The following is a 21,228-nucleotide window of genomic DNA, read 5'->3' on the forward strand; positions in this document are numbered from 1 at the left end:
TTGGTTGTTGTGTGTTACTGTCTCCATTTCCCTACACTTTATTAGGGATGTAACAAAGACATTAATCTATAAAAAATGAAATAATCCAGTTATTAAATATATATGATTCTAAAATGGGACATTACGCACAGTTAGTAGTAAGTAGTGGTTGATGCCAATACGTCTCAGTTTATGCTGCTTTATACTTCTACTTTACTACATTTTAGAAGACAGTATTGTACTTTTTAATCCACTGCATTAATTTCACAGCTTTTAGTTACTAGGTAGATATAGATTATTAGATCATTCAAAAATATAAATCAATTTTTAAATACACCTTGACAGTTATTTATAGGGGATAAGATATCCAGCAGCAGGACATAAGGTTATTCAAATTAGCTCTACATTTACTAACTGTGATAAAACACACATGCTTTTGGTAATTTAAGTATATTTTGATACCAATGCATCTGTACTTTTACTTGTAACACAGTATTTTTCCCCTGTAGTATTTGTACTTTTGCTTTAGTAGAATATCTGAATACTTCTTACACCACTGCTACCATGTGTGCGGAGCCGTGTGCTACAAAAGCCTGAATTTAAAACAAACACTTTACAGCTGAAGACTGTTTTCAAATGTAGAGCAGGTTGTAAGCGAGGCTCCGTTAGTAAATTCCTGTCCTTCAGATCCACGCTGAGGAGGATGGGTGTAACCAACATGTGGGTAAAGCACAAGAGCTGATAGGCCACATTCACTGCTCACACACATGCTGATCAGATCACAGCTCACATAGTTTCAGCTCTCAGGAAGTGAAACTCAGACACTCGCTGCCACTGAGAGGTGAGATGACGCAGAAAGGAGTTCAGCTGGACCGGGAGACCTTCTCTTGTTCCATCTGTCTGGATCTACTGAAGGATCCGGTGACGACTCCCTGTGGACACAGCTACTGCATGAAGTGTATTAAAGGCTTCTGGGACGGAGAGGATGAGAAGAAGATCCACAGCTGCCCTCAGTGTAGGCAGAGCTTCACACCGAGGCCTGTCCCGCTGGAAAACACCATGCTAGCAGCTTTAGTGGAGGAGCTGAAGAAGATTGGACTCCAAGCTGCTCCTGCTGATCACTGCTATGCTGGAGCTGAAGAGGAGAGAAGCTGAGCTGAAGCTGCTGTCTCACACAGGATCACAACCAGTTTCTGCACAGCTACCCCTCACTGCCAGCTCTCAGTGAACCTACACACTCCTCCAGCATCAACACCCGTCTTCTGAGCTACTTTGAGGACGTGACGGCGGCCCTGTCAGCAGTCAGAGACAGACTACAGGACGTCCTGAGAGAGGAATGGACAAACGTCTCACTGACTGAAGTGGATGTTTTACCATCAGCAGCAGAGCCCACCTCCAGAGCTGGGTTCTTCAAATGTTCACAGGAGATCACTCTGGATCCAAACACAGCAAACACACGGCTGGTATTATCTGAGGGGAGCAGAAAAGCAACATACATGAAACCACAAAAGTCTTATTCTAGTCACCCAGACAGATTAACTTTAGATCCTCAGGTCCTGAGTAGAGAGAGTCCGACTGGACGTTGTTACTGGGAGGTGGAGTGGAGAGGGGCAGAAGTTGAAGTAGCAGTCACATACAAGAATATCAACAGAGCAGGGGGTGGGAATCAATGTGGATTTGGAAACAATGACAAATCTTGGGCGTTATATTGTGACAAAAACAGTTATTCATTTCGTTGCAACAATATCTACACTCCCATCTCAGGTCCTCAGTCCTCCAGAGTAAGAGTGTACCTGGATCACAGAGCAGGTATTCTGTCCTTCTACAGCGTCTCTGAAACCATGACTCTCCTCCACAGAGTCCAGACCACATTCACTCAGCCGCTACATGCTGGAGTTGGGCTTTATTATCCTAATGGAACCACAGCTGAGTTGTGTAAACTGAAATAGCCTGAAGTCATTTGAGGAACTCTTCTACTTCTTAAACTCATTGTGTGTCCATCATAGTTACTGAGAGCTGGTTGTTCATGTCTTCACTGCACAGAGATCAGCTGTCAATCAAACATTATGGGATGTGCTTTGGCATCTTCTCATGAGTTGTTCTGTAGATGTTGGAGTTTCTTTAGGCGGCGCTCCTTCCTGTGTCTGTTTAGCCATGGAGGCTGTCACTGCTCAGGAGGATTTCTGTTAACCTCAACTGAGATTTCTCTGCATGAAAATGTAAACTTTGCTCTAAATATTTGATGAATTGGTCTTTTAGTTTTGACTAAGTCTCAATGTGTTGAATGCATTAATGATCCAAAAAATAAATCCCCATGTGGCCCTCATCCTCTTTCTGACCCTCTTTTTCCCACGCTCTCTAAAGTTTAACTGAATCAAAGAACAATTTTATACACGTCATAGCGCCGCAGTCAACAACTACGTCTGATTATCTCAAAGTGTGTAGGGTCCTTTAATCCAAGGTTTTAGAGAGAAGTGCATTAAAGATAGTTCATTGTGTAATGACTTTTAAACATAAATCATTTTAAGGGTTTTCTTCTTAGATAGTGAAGTGAAAACCGTAAGACAAAAGTAAAGATGGCATGAATTGTGATGCGTTTGATTTATTTTTTAAGAGCCTCAAACGCCTCTTCCCAAAAGGCTTTGTTAAAAAAAGGAACATGTAAAGTACAATAGCACTTATCATGTTTGATTGATTAGTGTCAATGTTGGGACTTAGCCAGGGGCGGACTGGCCATCTGTAGAATCTGGAGAACTACAGAACGGCCGTTTAAAAAAAAAAAAGAAGATCTTTAACGTCATCATTTAAGTTGCACTGACCGCCGACAGAGGGCGACAGCGGCCGCTGATAGAGTTGTGTGGTTCTTATCTGTCAAATAATCACACACAAAGAAGAAAAAAGAGAAGGGATTAGAGATGGCAAATCCGGATCCTTTTATGGATTTGGAGTTTTATGAGTCAGTCATTAAAGAGATCCGAATCATACAAGTCATTTGAGTCATATGAGTCAGCATCACCAAGACAGTAGAAATCCTACCGGTGAAACCGAAAAGTTGTTGCATTTCACGAGCATATTAAACTGACGTTATATTAACCTCAACTACACAGTGCCTTTTGCTTTAATAAAAAATGTTGATCACAAAAAAAAGAGTTATTTTGTGATTTGGCGAATCTGAGTCTGCTGTTGACTCGTTCATGACGACGAATCTGCTGGATCTCTGGATCTGCTGCTATACGGTTACGGCTCTGAGTCCGCACGAGTCTGCCATGTTTTGCACAGTGAGTCAGGATTTGCGAATCTCTGAGTCTGCTGTTGACTCGGCTCCCGGCTCCCGCGGCTCTGAATCCCCACGAGTCTGCAGGAAGTTTCACTGATCCGTGTCCCCTCCCCTTTGCCAAACGATAATTTCTGGAAGCTATCCTACTTGCTAAAGGGTAGGCAGATGGACTGGGGTACGTTGTAATCTTATTTTACATGTTATCAAGAGAGTAGCGAGTGACGCAATTTATAGTTCTAATTTGTACGTCACACCAGGTGTAGGACTCAAAGGACTCGGGTTAATGGAGAGGGGAGACTCGTCACGACCAGCTCATTTCTAGGATCCGGGTTAATGATCCGGATGAATCAGGACTCGCCCATCTCTAGAAGGGATTAGACGCCGCGACAGACAGGGAGAATGAAAAAACATGGATACAAATCAAAGAAAACTAAAAGAAAAAGGTGAGGCCGAGAAGGCAAGAGAAAAAAAGGTGTAGTCACTCGCAGGTGAAGCATATAAATGTCGTAAATCGACAGACCTTGTTGGCAGCAGCGCTGCTACAAGCACTATCATCAGTAGTTTAGAACAAGTGCAAGATGATGAAAAGGATGATGAGGGCGCGAGTTCAGATATACAGCCAGCCTCATGAGCTGGCACATAGAAGTGCAGGGCAAGAGCAAGAGGTGGGCGAGAATTATCCCTTGAACTCGGTGGCGTTTTCTCCTGGAGGCCAAGGGAAGCCAGGATTCCCCTGTTTTTTTGGATTGTAGTTATAAATAAATAGTAATAAATAAATAAAAACACTTTGTTCGTTTAGTTTCGGTAATTTTTCTGTGCTGTGTGTTGCTGCTGGCCCATCTCTCCCCCATTCTCATTGAGTATTTTACAAAGAGTGAAACAGCGCCCCTCTAGATGTTATGGTGAAACGGTAGATTGCACTCTCTGTTGCGAGAGGAGGCTAGCCGAAATTGGTTTCCCTTGGTGAAAAAAATGGAGGGATTAACCAATCAGATGAGGCTCACGTCATGCCTCACAATCCAATCAAATCGCATCAACTTCAGTTCGTACTGTAAATCATCACAGCCCTTAGAAACTAGCAAGCAACTGAAGAAAGTGCAATTATGGAGGGTGGAAATTTGGAGTATTTAATCAAAAACTATTTTACTAAACTTACGCCACAGCAGCAAGACAGGCCAATGCCCAAAGTAGAGTTGTGTACAGTGAGGAAAAAACGAGCGAATCGGACGTAAAATGTACTTAAATAATAAACAGCGGATTTCTAACATTTGACATTTCATGTGGCCGGACTGGGTCAGTTTCCAGGGCTGAATTTTAGACCCAGTCCGCCCCTGGACGTAGCCACCAAAAGATAGGCTCTCAATGTTTCGAAATAATAATGATCCCTCGACCAAATGCAGATTAAAACTAAAGTAACGGGTTGGTTTTGAAAATGTAAGAAGTAGAAACTACAGGATTTAGTGGTAAACATGTAAGGAGTTTCTCCTGTCAATCTGCTCTAAGACAATGAACGAATTCCCCCCCGTTGCTAAGCAAAATCTTTTGATAACTAATGCTTAGTGGTCATGGAAGAAGCTAAAGACCATATTTTAGACTCTAGGAAAGAGCAGGTATTATCAGAATGATATTTGACAGTGAAAGACTTACAACATTTTAATTACCATTTACAAAATATAGACTTCTAAAAATATGTACAGGTCAGACATTATGTGTATAAAAATCCAATTCATTGGAAATCTCAAGAGACTCTCACCTACTAAAGATGTTTTTCCTGGATCACAAAGAACTAAAACACTTTATATCCAAATTAAACTCGGAAATGTTAAATCTAAATGCAGACCAACTTGGAGGCTTGAGAACATCTTGGTGTACTCCGCTTAACTGTGTGATGCATGATGGTATCTTGGTTCAAATCTTGAAGCTACCTTCCAACATTTCAATTTGGAACAGATATAAAGAGTTATAATATTCTCCTTATATCTATAGTAAGTATGAGACGGGGACCTCACATAATTGTTCAGGTCATCCACCATGTTGAGATCCTCGACGAGGCAGCTCGCCGGGGATCTCCACCCCCCGGTATGACGAGGAAAGCACAACTGTTAACCTCTTTTATTAAACCAGCAGCCCCAAATAATAAAACTTTAAACCGGCCATCGATTATTTTATCATACTGTTCTGTACAGATGAGGCCGTCATAGATGTATTTATATGTGTGCCTGTTATTATTTTACCGTCCTGTACAGATGAGACTTTGTAATCAGATGTAGGCTATGTTATATGTGTGTCTTTGATTTTATTCTGAATGCAAAGTAACTGGAAGTGTGTGGCTGGCTGGCTGGCTGGCTGGCTGGCTGGCTGGCTGGCTGGCTGGCTGGCTCAAGGGCCTTCACCAGAGCCATCACTACAGCTGCCTCCACCTCCATCTGCGGCTGCCACCAGGTCAAGATACACCTCAGCACAAAGCAGGGCCGGACTGGGACAATAAGTCAGGCCGGGAATTATACACCCAGCCAGGCCACTACCAGTTTTCTTTTGTGCTATTTTCCTGGATTTATTTGTCAATATTTACAGCGTTGCTGCCCATAGTGATATCCCTAAACTTTAAATCTACTACCCCAGAATAAACTGGACATGGGTTACTATCTAAAAAAAAATTGAAAATCTATTTAGGAACCTATCATTGTGAACATATTTTAAGTGGAGGTGGACCTCAAATCCTCTAGGGGGGTCCGGGGGCCTGCTCCCCCGGTAAGATTATTTTTTTTAATGTTGGACTTGAATGCATCAATCTGGTGCACTTTGAGGGGGAAATAAAGAGACTACACCCATATGAAACAGAACTGTATACATTTAAATAATCATAAAATCATAAGTACATGGCTATAACCAATAACATACCATATCCAATATGAAAAAACATTGAAACTTGTTTATTTGTTTTTGGTTCATTTATGGTAGTGAGTGTATCTGCGCTCCTGAACCAGCCTCACCTGTCTCCCTCCTCTAATCCCTGTTCCTCTTTGAGGCAGCAGCAAAGACTAGTTTTAGCTCTCAACAAGTTTTTAAAGTTTATCTTACCTTTTTTCACCTAGTTAAAAACAATTTTTATTATTCATGCACATGTTACTAATCACTCCCCCTTCAAATTGAAATATGTGTTTACATAAATGGTGACCAAACCGTTTGAGACCCACTGAGAACTTAGACTAAGTTAACTATCTAAACACTCAGAGTCCTTGACCTCACCTGAGCTGTAGTTATCAGTCTCTCAGTCTGACAGGAGAGGACTCTCCTCCACCTTGTTGACAGCTCATTATATCCATTAGTGCAGCTAGCTAGCACCAGATGCTAATAAAAACAATAGCCTACACGTAACCGGTGCGCGCTTTCTCTCTCGCTTGCTCGCGCCACACATACACACCCTCCCGAGCTTGAATGACACACATAGACCAATCGAGGGCATTAGTGTATGATCTGTATGAAAGTGGCCATGTCGGCAGGCCACATCATGTAGACAGCCAGTCACCCTCTGTGAGGCAGAGTCAGACCCACATTTGCGCAGCGTTGCGTTCACAATACATACAAAAAAAAAAGTCCTCAGGCCAGCAGCCCACTTAACAGGCCAGGCCATCGGGAAGCCTCCCGGTCCTCCCAATGGCCAATCCGGGCCTGGCACAAACGCTCCACCAAAGCCATCACCTTCAACCCAGCCAGCAAGGAGGTCTCGTGGAGGTCTCGTATAGCACTTGTACCCCCCACCTACACAGCAGCCAATGCACCATCACCCCCATCTTCACAGCAGCCAGACCCACTGTCATGGAAGACAGACACAGACCTTTACACTGTCTTGACATTTATAATGAATAGTTGGTTGAAAGTTCTGATGTTCAATATTGTAAATAGTGACATTTTCCAGTTTCTTATATTTATATAAATAGTTGGTTGAAAAAAGCATATTTATAATAAATTGTTGGTTGGAAAAAAAAGTTTGAATGCTCAATTTATATTTGTACACATCACATGAACCTTGGTAAGTAATATGAAGTCATTATTCAGTCCTAATGTATCTCAGTCCCTGCTGTGGTGAAAGTAGAGTGATAAACACCTATTTTACTCAAAATTTGAATTTAATTTGTTTCATTTTAGACATGAATAATACATTTATATACAGTGTAATTCAAAAATTTCACTGCTTTTGTGATCCTAAGACTTTGGTAACCAAATTTAAAACACCAAAAAAATTCGATCACATGATTACATTTGTGTTTTCACAAGAGTTTTGAAGATTTTCCGAAAATCGGATGTCAAATGTTAAGCTTTTGAGCTACTTATCTCATCAAACAGTGCTCTAAGGTGAGTCATTTGCATATATAGCAATTAGGGCTGTCAAACGATTAAAATGTTTAATCAGATTAATCACACATTCAAAATTAATTAATCATGATTAATCACCATTCAAACTATGTCCAAAATATGCCATTTCTTTATGCATATTGTTGTGGGAATGGAAAAATAAATGAAAGAAGGCGGATATATCCATTTAACATACAGTATGTATGTTTATTATAACATGTTTCTGTGGGTCAAAATGAAAGACAGCCCACACACCTATCAATCATCAAACCGTGGCGTCTTATTTCATTACGTGTTGATTTCTATCAACACGTAATGTTGTATCGATGTATATAGAGCAGAGATGGACTACAGCAAAAGTATTCTCCGTCGGGTCTTCCTGCGACAACACCACGCCGTTATCTTGATTCTGATTGGCCAGAAGACATTATCAAAGATGTTCTTTTGAGAAGACGATCACTACGTGACAAAAGTTTTCAAAGCCGTTTCAAGTCTTCGGTATTTCCAGACAAGTGGCTACTGAAATCAATCTTACTAACTGCTGTCTGTGCAATTTACTCCGCGCGAGTTGGCGGACTTTATTTAGCTTACTTTAACATCAGTTTTCATGGTGGGGCTAAGCCATATGGCTGTACCCTACCCCAGGCATACCCTGGCATTGCCACTGGTGGGATGTATGGGGCGGGCCATTCTGCGCATGCGTTAAATGCGTTAAATATTTTAACGCATAATTCAAAAAATTAATTACCGCCGTTAACACGATAATTTTGACAGCATTAATAGCAATACCAGAGATTATCCGGAACATTTTGATATGTAACAAATGGGGCGCGATGTTCGAAGAAATACATTTAAAAGGTGATTTAAGAAAACATCTAAAAATCGAGAAAATACAATTAGACTCCAGAGGGTTAACCACTGCTTACTGAGACTTTAGAGGAGGGGAATAGATGTGCAGTTATGCTGGGTGCCTGCACATGAGGGGGTTCAAGGGAATGAGCATGTTGATAAGTTAGCAAAAGAGGCGTTACAAAAGGAAATGGCAATACCAGTTTCACTTGGAAAAGGAGAAGGAAAAGCAATAAGAAGAAGGGTATGGAAATATAACAGAAAAGATGGGAGGAAGATCAAAAAGGGAGGAGATACCACAAGTTACACAAATCAGTCATAATAAAGTCCTTACAGAAAGAAACAGACGGGAGGAGATCACAATCACTAGACTCAGACTGGATCATACAGGATTAAACGGCACAATGTTTTTAAAGGGAAAAAGTGAAGTTGAAGAATGCAGGGGGTGTGGAGTGAAAGAAAATGTGGAACACATCACACTGCAACATGTACAAAACAGAGAGGGAATCACTAAGAGACAGGGTCAGAGAGGCAGGAAGGGAGTGGAGCCTGATGGGGACACTGGGAACAGAAGGTGAGGGGGTAAGAGCTACCAGGAAGGCCATTTTTAAGTATTTGAGTGAAACAGGATTGATTGGAAGAATGTAAAACAACGTAAATACAGTGGTATAATTCCACAAGTGGTGATAGGATGATATGGTGAAACACACTCTTGTACAGTAGGTGGCGGTATACACCTTAAAGCTGTTTGCAATCCGCCAAAATCCGAGAGAAGAAGAAGAAGAAGAAGAAGAAGAAGAAGAAGAAGAACAACCTGGATCCACGTGGCGTCTCGTCTCTACGGTTCAATCTGTGTTCCTGAGAAAGTGTGTGTGAGCTCCAGCTCTACTGGTCCATCATCTGTGTGTTTGGATAAACCTCTGAATGGACGGTGTGCTCTTTTTTCTGGAGCGTTTACCTCGGACTATCGTAGGTAGCTTGGCATGCTAGCTGGAAACACGTTAGCAACACTAGTCAGATTGAGAGTTTGATGGAGAGAGAAACGGTGTGTTTAACGGAGTCTGCAGGAAAAGGTGATCTAGGAAACATGAGTAAAGTCCAAATGCTGCTGTCGTTGAAGAAGCAGCGACTCACTGTTGCTGCTGAAGAGATATTTGCTCTGTTTGAACAGACGATAGCAGATCTCGAGGAGGAGCTGTCTCTTTCCAAAGAGGACAACAAGAGACTCCAGAAACTACTGGACGCTGTTTTACAGCCTCAGCTTCGGATACACAGAGCAGGTCAGTTCCCTTTACCCTTAATCAACACTTTACACTCTTCAGTAGCACTTTATTATCACATTAATAACACTTTAGACCCTTTATCAGCATTTGCTGCAGGTAGTAGATCCTGAAGTAAAAGTACAAACACCACACTGTGAAAATACTCCATTACAAGTTAAAGTACTGCATTCATATCTTATTTAAGTAAAAGTATGTAAGTATTATTAGACACATCTACTTTATTATAATAATTAAAATTTATTACGGAAGAGCAAACCTACCAAAATAAATATATTTATAAAAATACATACATTGAATAATATGCCATTTAATGTACTGATTTAAATATTACCCATGTAGGCACTCGTTGGTTAAATGTGACATACATTGATACTTTAGTTTTAATGTGCTTCTTTATTCACCTTTTCTTTTTAAATGTGTAAAAGCAAATAAAAACAAATACTTTGGATTAATTCAAATTGCGCGAGAATAATTCATGAAGAAATCAATGAATACATATGTTCAATAATAAATTAAACACATCTAAAATGTTACTTGATAAAGAATAGGGGAACTAGTACAAAGGTCATTAAGAAATTAAAACATTAATATAAACTAATGTAAAATCTCATCCATCAATTATTGCCAACATGTATTTATAATATATTCTGTATATATATTTAAGTTAAAGCCTTTTATTGTCATTATACACAGAGTATAAGGAGATTCAGAGTGCAACTCTGTCCCGGTGAGCAAAAAATACAAACACATACATAACACTAAAAAACACGGCAATAGGACATATAACATAAACAATCATACGGGGGAATACATAGTTAAAAATATTGATATAAAAATAGTATATAAAGTGCATTTAAAAATATGTGTATGTGTGAGAATGGTTACGGTTATTGCATTATGTGTGGTGGTTAAAGACCAAGTGAAGTGCATGTTTTTGCACCAAAATGAAATGGCAGTTTCATTCCTTACATATCATTGTGCCTGTTCATGGCTAAAATAATTTTTAATAATTCATAATTAATGAATTAATGAATTATTAATTTTGCCGTCTGAGCCCAACGGAAGTTGCAGACGATAGTGGCTGTGACGTCACAAGATGTACCCAGTTGCGATTGTAAACATGGCGGAGACTTTGGAAAGTGATACTAGTGTGAGAGAAATGATTGATTTGGACAGCTTTTCGGACAGGATAGATGAGGAAAGTGATCAATTTGGTGCACTTTGAGGGCAACATTAAGAGATTTATGGATACAGCTCTCAACACTCATATGAAACATATATTTCAATAATCAAAAAACATTGGAAGGATTTCTTAACCTATTTTATACAACTAATATTACATAGATGGAAATATTTGTTTACATAGATGACCAAACCCACTGAGATAACTTAGGCTACAGTTTACCTCCCTGAGCTGACGTTATCTCTCTCAGTCCCACAGGAGAGCACTCTCCCTCTCCTTATTGTTGAAACAGCTAATCTCCGTTAGCTCCGAGCTAGCACCAGATGCTAACGACAACCCTGTAACTCTCTCAGTCTCTCTTTCTCTCCCTCTCGAATCGACCAGTGGCCTTTATTTATCATTATCAATCAAAGAATCTACGAAACAATGACACCAGCCAGGCTCACCTTCATCTTTTGGGAACAGAAACATCGCCACTTCGGCAGATTTGACATTACTACAGCCAGCGGCAATGCATCGTTTCCCCTGTGTTTTTCATCCCTCTTTCTTCACTGTCGCCTCCATTGTCAGGTTTTCTCGATTGGCAATCACTTCCAGTCGACTCCGACACACTTTCCAGGAAAATACTAGCTCAAAAACGTTGAGAAATTCGACTTTGAAAAAGAGAAAAAATGAACGGTGGTGAATGTAAACAGTGCGGCGGCGTCCATCTCGTGAAGTCACGCAGTTGATCGCAAGCCACGCCCACGAAGGCGAAGGTCGACTGCAGATTTCCCCGGCAAATTCAAAACTCGTCAAATTCGTTGCTATTCCAACATCTTTTGATATGGGTTCCAATGGACAATTTTGGTCATTACTATACGTATTAGCATAACAGATCATGCACAGGTGCACACTTCACAGGGTCTTTAAGCAGCCTGACGGCCCAGGGGTAGAAACTGATTTTGAGTCTGTTTGTCCGTGACTTGAAGCTCCTGTATCTTCTCCCAGAAGGCAGGAGAGAGAACAGTCTGTGACCTGGGTGAGAGCTGTCCTTTATTATTTTGTTAGCTCTGTTGGGGCAGCGGGAGGTGGAGTTGTGTTCCAGAGAAGGCAGGGGGCAGCCGATGGTTTTCTCTGCCATCCTGATCACTCTCTTCAGGGCTTTCTTGTCCGCAGCTGAGCATCCTGCATACCACCCCGAGATGGAGTATGACAGCACGCTCTCGATGGTCGCCCGGTAGAAGGACACCAGCAGCTTCTTGTTCAGTCGGTTTCTCCGAAGCACCCTCAGGAAGTGTAGTCGCTGCTGGGTCTTCTTAACTGCTTTAGTGTGCTGTCCAGCTGAGGCTCTCCGAAATGTGAACCCCCAGGAACTTAAAGATGGAGACCCTCTCCACTCTCTCTCCATTGAGGTGAAGGGGGGCGGGTTCTGGACGGTTTTTTCTGAAGTCTATGATGATTTCTTTTGTTTTGCTTGTGTTCAGATGTAGGTTGTTAGCTGAACACCACGCAGACAGCTTCAGGATCTCGCCTCTGTATGCCGACTCGTCGTCTCCCTTATATATTTGGCCGACCACAGTGGTGTCATCTGCACATTTAATAATGGAGTTGGAGGGGTGAATGGGAGAGCAGTTGTGTATGTAGAGAGTGTAGAGTAGAGGGCTAAGCACGCAGCTCTGCGGGGAGCCAGTGCTGAGGGTGCGGGTGGAGCAGCAGTAGGGGCCTATTTTCAATGTCTGGGGACGGTCTGTAAGGAAATTATTAATCCATACGCATAAGATGGAGGGGAAACCTAGGCTTGACAGTTTTTCCACTAGTATGTCAGGTATGATGGTGTTAAAAGCTGAGCTAAAATCGACAAACAGCATCCTTATATAGCTGCCTGGGCCTTCTAGGTGGCTCACAGCTGTGTGAAGGACCGTGGCGATGGCATCACCCGTGGATCTGTTGGCTCTATAGGCAAACTGATGAGGGTCGAGGGAGGGTGGGAGGCTGGCTTTGATGTTGTCGGCTATTAGTCTTTAGATACATTTCATCACCGCAGATGTTAGGGCTATGGGCCTGTAGTCGTTGAGCTCTCTGACTGGTGTCTTTTTGGGGACAGGAATGATCGTAGCCGTTTTCAGACGGGATGGAATGCAAGCTTGTGACAGGGACAGGTTGAATATCCTGGTCAGGACCCCGGAAAGCTGGTCAGCACAAGCTTTGAGTACTTTACCGAGTACTCCATCGGGTCCTGCAGCTTTTCCAGTATTCACAGACCTCAGCGTCACCAGGAGTGGAGTGCCCCAGCTGGGCGTAAGCTGGGCGTAACTCTACATCCAACGTAGATACGAAGGTTAAGACCAAACTAAAGTTATGACTACTGCACCACTTAGACTCAAGCCCTGTATGCGTTGCGCCCGGGTGTAACTTTTACGCCTAGTATGGAGCAGGCGTAAATTGGAAAGAGAGACTAGTATCCATAGTAACGTAAAACAGGCAAGAAGGAAAATAACTGGCAGTGCGTCTTGTTTACATGTTGTAACAACGAAAGGACATTAAGACGAGAGAGTCGTCCGTGATCGAACAAACCCACTGGACATCTATTCAGTGAGCTGATAGAGAGGTTTCGTTTTGGCAGACAAGCCCTTTTTGATTTAATCGAGGAGATCTCCCCTCAACAACAGAACGGATCAGACAGAAACGCTGCGCTCTCCCCAACCTTGCAGGTGCTGATTGCGCTCAGATTTTACTTTAATACTGTGGGAGACATGATTAATGTTCATCGCACAACTGCATGTCGGGCTATTAGACAAATTTCCTTGGCTCTCCAGTGCCGCCTTAGGAATTATATTTACTTACCAACACAAGAAGAAGCAGCACAATCCTCCTGGCATCCGTGAACATATCAGTGGACGAGTTAACCACATTCACATAATAAACAACATATAGCCCTGTACATTTTGTCATATGAACACTGTTTTTTAGCAATTGCATTTCAATAAGCTCCCATTGTGACCACATATTTTCATTAGGCCGTTTTATAGCCTATTTTATTCAAAAAACACACACAATAACATTAGATAACAACATTTGGAGAACTATTAACATGAAATTGAGATTAAAAACAAGTACAACAAATATGATTAGAGAATGGTGAATGACAAATTGTCTTCTTCAGTGATTCTTTGCTGATTCTTAAGAATTATAATTTTGAGTCTTCATTTCTCCTTCTCCAGCTCAATTTTGTCATGTTCCGCTCTCAGTTTTGCGGTCTCCACCTCCACACGAACGATCTCTTTCTCCACCAGTTCACGCTGTAGCTCTGTAAAATCCCTCTTTCTTTTTCGGGGTGTGGGCATCATTTTTCTCTTCTTTTGGTTTCTGTTATCCATGACTTCGTTATCCAAGTCTTAGTTTGCTCTGAATGGAGGAGTTCGAGTGTTAAATTATGTTGATGTGTGTTGCTTGGCAACAATTACTGTTTCGCGTGTATTCACGTGGACGCGCATCTTCAGACCAGGCGCAGCTACGACCAGACTAGTCAGGCTTGGTGCCAGAGTCCTGCATCGGGTCGGGTACCCGCGGGTACCCGACGGGTGACCCGCGAAAACAGTGAATCGCGGGTGGTATTCTTTCAACAAAAAATATTCGGGTCCGGGTAAAACAAAGAAGATGCGGGTCGGATCGCGGGTGTTGCATAAGAAACATTTAAAAATGATAATTTAATGTAATGTTTAAACCCTATGACCTTTCCCCCGCGGGCCCGCGCATCATCATAACATATGCGCCGCCAATCTGCTGCTGAGCGCGCCACATTCAAAATGACTGAGCCGGTGAAGGCGAAGCTCTTCAGCGGAGAATACAGTATTGCCGAAAACTCTTCATCAAGAGCAAAATCCATTGTCTGGGAGGCTTTTGGACTCATCCTAGATGGAGAACACAACCAGGTCGCTGGGTTCGCTGCTTGCAAGAAGTGCAAAAAAGTGTTGGCCTATGATAGCCGCAAGCTAGGTACTTCATCATTGAAAAAACATATGGAGTCGAGCTGCGCTGCCAATGCCACAGGTACAAGACCAATCAATCAATACTTCACCAATAACCGTGATCTTAAAGCACCCAAAAGGGAAGACAAGGAGACGGTGTCCAAATTAGCAGTACAATTTGTCTGCAGTGATGTTAGATCATTCGAAACGGTGTGTGGCGATGGTTTCACTGGATTAGCACAGGGATTGATTGACATTGGTGCGCGGGCTGGCCGTGTCGATGCAATGCAGCTGTTACCAGATCCGACAACAATATCTCGCAGAGTGACAAAATATGCAGAAGACATACGCCAAAGCATAATTCCTGAGCTGAGAGAACAGATGAGTGAGTACAATGGAGCAGTCACTTTAGACATGTGGACCGATGATTATCGGAAAATAAGCTACCTTTGTCACACAATACATTACATCAATAGCAAGTGGGAGCTAGTCGAAAGGGTGCTTTCTACGTCGGAATGGGATAGCACCTTGCGTAAAACGTCTGATAATATCAAACCAGCAATAATCCAAGCCCTGCGGAGATACAGCATTGAGGATTTCTTCACCAAACTGGTGTATGTGACAGATAGGGGTTCAAACATAGTGGCAGCCCTTCGCTCCGTCACAAGACTCAGCTGTGCTGCACACATCCTTAACACCGTGCTTTACACTACGATCGGGAAACCAAGCCAAGAAGATGCGTTCGGAGAGGAAGTGACTACGCTTGTCACGGGGGCAAAGTCACTCGTAACTTACTTTAAGCAAACGAATCTCCAGAATCGCCTTAAAAAGACGTTAAAAGCATCAGTGGAAACACGCTGGAACTCAGTCCACACAATGCTCGAGTCGATCAGCTGTCAATATGAGGACGTTCGTGCATTGCTGTTGGAAAGGGGGGAAGAGGGTCGTCTGAACGACTTGAGCGAAGACACTTTGAATGCAATGGTGATGTTTCTTCAGAGATTCAAGGAGGCTACTAAGGCACTGGAGGCATCCAAAACTCCAACCCTTCACCTCACCGCTGTGTGGCTTGATCGCCTCAAACGCCACCTGCAACCATCCTCCACTGACAACCTGACATTCTCCTCTCTAAAGGCAAAATGTCTCACAATTCTGGTTGAAAAGTACGAGATACACCTCCTGCACAAACTGGCCATGTTTTTGCACCCAAAGCTGAAAAGTCTGAAGCTGCTTGTGGAGGAACATTCGATGGAAACAGTGCACAACGAAGTGCGGCGCCTTGTGAACGGTAAGGCCGATGGAAAAAATAAAAAAGTGATTTCATAGTTTATTTCATACTGTATTAAAATTAAATTGAGGTAGGATTGGAAAAAAGTTACTATCCTAACGTTACAGTATAGCCCACTGTTACTGTATTGTATATGCTTATTCGCCTGCTTGTCTGTTTTCATCATTTAAAATATGAAATGTAAAATATTAGGAAATCTATTTGTAAAGTTTATAAAATTGCATATGCTTAATCTTGCGCCCTCTATTCGCACCTCTCTAGACATAAAAGAGAGGCGTGCATCGCCCACACAACGTGTTGCCACTGTCAGTTCAGCACCGCCCGAGAAGAGAGCTAGACAATCGGAGGGATTATCCGACGTCGAGGATTCCTCTTCCAGCGATGAGTGCACTCAGGATGAGATGAGCGCATACATCGACTTCAAGTCACCGAAGGAGGAGAATTTCGATGTTCTCAGCTGGTGGAAGGAGCATGCAACCAGGTTTCCAAATGTGGCACACATTGCTCGTTCGATTCTTTCCATTCCAGCTTCAAGTGCCGCGAGTGAGCGAGATTTTTCCACGGCTGGATTTGTGGTCTCAGAAAGGAGAAGCCAATTGAAACCAGGGACAGTTGATGACATTCTTTTTCTGCATAGTAATCTAAAGAAACACTGAGTTGTGAGATGAACATGGCGTTAGCCAGCCTGTCTGTAAAAGTCTGTTAAAAAAAAAAGTGTGTTATATGGAATATGTTGTTTTATATGTACGTTTTATATGTTTTATATGTACGTATATATTTCGTATATTATATAATAATACAGACTCTGTAAAAGGTTATACGTCTGTTAAAAAAAAGTGTGTTAGGTCTACTATATGTCTGTTGTTTTGGCATTAGCCAGCTTGACTGTTCTAAACAATTTAAAAGTGTCCTTGTTGCAATTGCACTGGTTTCAGTTGGCTTCAATTTGTTTTTAAATCGTCAGCCATAATGATTGTAACATTAAACCAAATAAATGCACGTGATTGTTGCATAACAATATGATAACGTTCCGTTTTTAATAAGTCACGTTTTCTGGGAGGGGCGGAGGACCATCTAATTAATGTGTCTACATGAATATAATTAAATGGAATGAACGGCATTGTATTTCCTGGATTAGGCTGCCTTTGTTTTAAAGTATACTATCCAAATTTCACATATGAAATGGCCAACAATTATCACTTTAAACGTCGTAGGTTAGGCTACTTGATTATTATTATTATTATTATTATTATTATTATTATGTAGCCTAATTATTAACATCCCACGCTTTTTGAGCCAAATACGCAACTGCGTGTATTCATAATTGCATGATTCTCTGCATCATAAGCAGCTCGAATACATCGTCCAGCTGAACATTTATGGGAAACGCAACAAATGAATAGTTTATTTTCATTAAGTGTTACTGGACACAGTGGACAGCTCCTCAAAGTCCTACAGCTTGTATTTAAGGCAGCGCAGCGCTCTCTCGGGAGCTCCATTTCCCTTTAATCGTGCTCATGGGAATTCTGTAAATTCTTTCACTGCTCATATATACAGTATATAGGCATATATATATATATATGCGGGTTCGGGTCGGGTTGCGGATCTTGTGCCGACGGGTCGGGTCGGGTTGCGGAACTAATTGGCAATATGTGCGGGTAGCGGGGCGGGTTCGGTATTGCACGTCGCGGGTGCGGGGCAGGAGCGGGTCTTGAAAATCAGACCCGTGCAGGACTCTGCTTGGTGCACTCGGTGTAAATTTGAATCACTAAGTCGGACGTAGCTAAGCCCAACGTTAGAGTTAAGACCTACTTTTTTACGCCCAGCTGGTGCACTCCACTGCTGATGTTCTTTGAGAATGGGAGGTGGAATGGAGCTGGTAGTTTGCAGGGGCAGAGTAGAAAAGTGGGCGGGTCTGCTAGCCTCAAAGCGAGCAAAGAAGTGGTTTAGTTCCTCTGCAAGGTGGGCGTCAGCTCTAGTAGTGCCAGATGTTTTGCCCTTATAGTTGGTTAGCTGTTGAAGGCCCTGCCAAAAGCACTGTGTGTTTTTATGAGCGAGATTCTCCTCCACTTTTTCCTTGTAGTCCTCCTTTGCAGCCTTGATGCCTCTCCTCAGATTCGCCCTTGCCAAGCTGTACTGGGCTGCGTCCCCCGTCCTGAAGGCTGTGTCACGGGAACTCAGGAGAGACCGCACCGCTCTTGTCATCCATGGCTTTTGGTTTGGTTAGACCCGTATGCGTTTTTCCACAGTTACAGTGTCTGTGCAGAACTTGATGTAGGATAAGACAGGCTCTGTGTGTTCCTCCAAGTCTGTCTGTTCAAATATGTCCCATGCTCTGTGTTCGAAGCAGTCTTGCAGATGTGAGAGTGCCCCCTCGGGCCAGGTTCTGATATATTTGACCACCGGCTTCGTGTCACTTCTGAGTGGGGTGTAAGCTGGGATGAGAAGCAGTGAGAGGTGGTCAGATGGACCTAAATGGGGGAGTGGTACCACTCTGTAGGCATGCTTCAGGTTAGAATACACCCAGTCCAGTGTATTCTTTCCTCTGGTGGTACATCGTACATATTATATAGCTGCGCCGCCACTATTTGTATATATGGTAAACACTGAAACCAATTAAAATAAAATAAAAACATTGAATGAGAAGGTATCCAAATGTTTGACTGGTACTGTACTGTATATAGAAAACACACACATTTTAATATTTAGTAGGTTCTCTCATCTATAATCATTTATACAAGCGCAACTTTGAACATGTACAGCAGTAAAATGCAACATACAAAATAATCAAGAAACACCATAAATTAAACACTGACAGGGAACATTTTACTGCACCATCATTACTTTTACATAATTAGGTGCCGTAAAATGTTCTTTTAATACTTGCATACTTTTACTTAAATAAGGTTTGAATGTAGGATTTTAATTCTATACTGTAGGCGTAGTGTATCTGTGAACAATCTCAAATACAATTCCTTTTTAACATTGCGGCTAGTGCTATGCCAGAAGAAAAAAACCTTTTTCATTTTTAAAGGGGCTGGGCTACAAGAGGTGAATTGAGCCAACACAAATACACAATAGGTGGGACTAAGAAAGATAATGTGAAAATATAAAAACAAAGGCATTAATTAGGGCTGCAAAATGTCTCCAACTGTAATGGTGATTAGATTTTTAAGTGCTAACACTTAACAGTTTGTTCTGACTGTGTTTCCTGTTTCCTGCAGATGTCCAGCAGCTGGTGGCGGTTAAAGAAGAGCTTCTCCCTGACCAGCAGGAATGTAGCACCAGTCTTGACCAGGAGGACCCAGAGCCCCCCCCACACATTAAGCAGGAACAGGAGGGAGAGCAGCTTCAGGAGCTGGAGGAGGCTGATATCACCAAGTCCACTTTCACTCCTGACCCTGTGAAGAGTGAAGATGATAAAGAGAAACCTCAGTCCTCTCAGCCTCATCAAAGACAAACTGAACACATGGAAACAGAAGCTGATGGAGATGACTGTCGAAGACCAGAACCAGCCAGGAACTCAGATCCAGAGAGCAGTTTACAACCAAAGCCTGAGGAGGACACTGGAGACTCTTCTGGACCTGACACTGAAGACAGTGCTGATTGGAAAGAGACCAGAGATCCTGCATCAGGCTCAAACTCACTGAAAAATAGACATGAATCTGTCAGTGATCCACGACATAGTGCTGAACATAAACCATTCAGCTGCTCAGTCTGTAGTAAAGCTTTTTCACAGAGTGGAAGTTTAAAGTACCACATGAGAGTCCACACAGGAGAGAAACCCTTTAGCTGCTCAGTTTGTAAGAATGCTTTTTCACAGAGTGGACATTTAAAGGACCACATGAGAGTCCACACAGGAGAGAAACCCTTTAGCTGCTCAGTTTGTAAGAATGCTTTTTCACAGAGTGGACATTTAAAGTACCACATGAGAGTCCACACAGGAGAGAAACCATTCAGCTGCTCAGTTTGTACCAAATCTTTTGCAGTGAGTGTAAATTTAAAAGGACACATGAGAATCCACACAGGAGAGAAACCATTCAGCTGCTCAGTCTGTAAGAAAGCTTTTTCACATAGTGGACATTTAAAGTACCACATGAGAATCCACACAGGAGAGAAACCATTCAGCTGCTCAGTCTGTAAGAAAGCTTTTTCACAGAGTGGACATTTAAAGTCACACATGAGAGTCCACACAGGAGAGGAAAAATAGAGCTGCTCAGTCTGTAAGAAAGCTTTTTCATATAGGCGACATTTAAAGTACCACATGAGAGTCCACACTGGAGAGAAACCATTCAGCTGCTCAGTCTGCAAGAAAGCTTTTTCACATAGTGGACATTTTAAAGTACCACATGAGAATCCACACAGGAGAGAAACCATTCAGCTGCTCAGTCTGTAAGAAAGCTTTTTCACAGAGTGGTAGTTTAAAGCGACACATGAGAGTCCACACAGGGGAGGAAAAATAGAGCTGCACAGTTTGTGACAAAAGATTTAAATGGCGTAATCGTTTCAGAAGACACAAGTGTATTGGTCGTCAGCTGCTTCTGTAACTGTAAGGGAATACATTTGTCTATTTTGTATCTTGATGACCTAATGCCGTTACATGTAATACGTTACTCCCTAAGCCTGATTTCACCAACCTGCAACCGATTCACTAATAATCAGAAAAGTTCATTTCGTTGACCACTTGACTCGACTATTTCTTGTTTAATAATCGTTACATCTCCTCAGGACCAAGTTCCCGTGTCCTGCCTTTCACCTGCTGATCACCCACTGCTCATTTAAGGTGGACTGACCTTCCCTCCTCCTGCTCTTTTCTCTTCTCCCCCTTTTTCTCACTGCAGGTAATCGGCTGATCACTTCCTGCCTGTGCAGCTGGGCATTTTCTTTGGTGTAAATAAATAAACTTGGGTTCTCTTTCACCCTGACTGTTATTGGTTGTTGTGTGTTACTGTCTCCATTTCCCAGACTTTATTAGCGATGTAACAAACACATTCATCTATAAAAAATGAAATAATCCAGTAATTCAATATATATGATTCTAAAATGGGACATTACGCACAGTA

General features: G+C 42.2%; 1 protein-coding gene across 2 annotated transcripts; it reads left to right on the forward strand.

Annotated features, from left to right (window-relative positions):
* The first annotated feature begins 9,144 nt into the window (after positions 1-9,144).
* On the forward strand, positions 9,145-21,096 carry LOC307033664 (uncharacterized protein). Of its 2 annotated transcripts, XM_079672203.1 has the most exons (3): positions 9,145-9,534; positions 9,610-9,741; positions 19,390-21,096. In XM_079672203.1, exons 1-3 carry the CDS (start codon positions 9,492-9,494, stop codon positions 20,373-20,375), a joined length of 1,161 nt encoding a protein of 386 aa, XP_079528329.1. In that variant the 5' UTR covers positions 9,145-9,491; the 3' UTR covers positions 20,376-21,096. The 2 variants fall into 2 exon arrangements, with proteins under 2 accessions (XP_079528329.1, XP_079528328.1); XM_079672202.1 differs by having other exon boundaries at positions 9,146-9,741.
* Positions 21,097-21,228: the final 132 nt, after the last annotated feature.

This window comes from Notothenia rossii (assembly GCF_949606895.1).
Source record: "Notothenia rossii genome assembly, chromosome: 3".
In the NCBI taxonomy this organism is placed as follows: domain Eukaryota; kingdom Metazoa; phylum Chordata; class Actinopteri; order Perciformes; family Nototheniidae; genus Notothenia; species Notothenia rossii.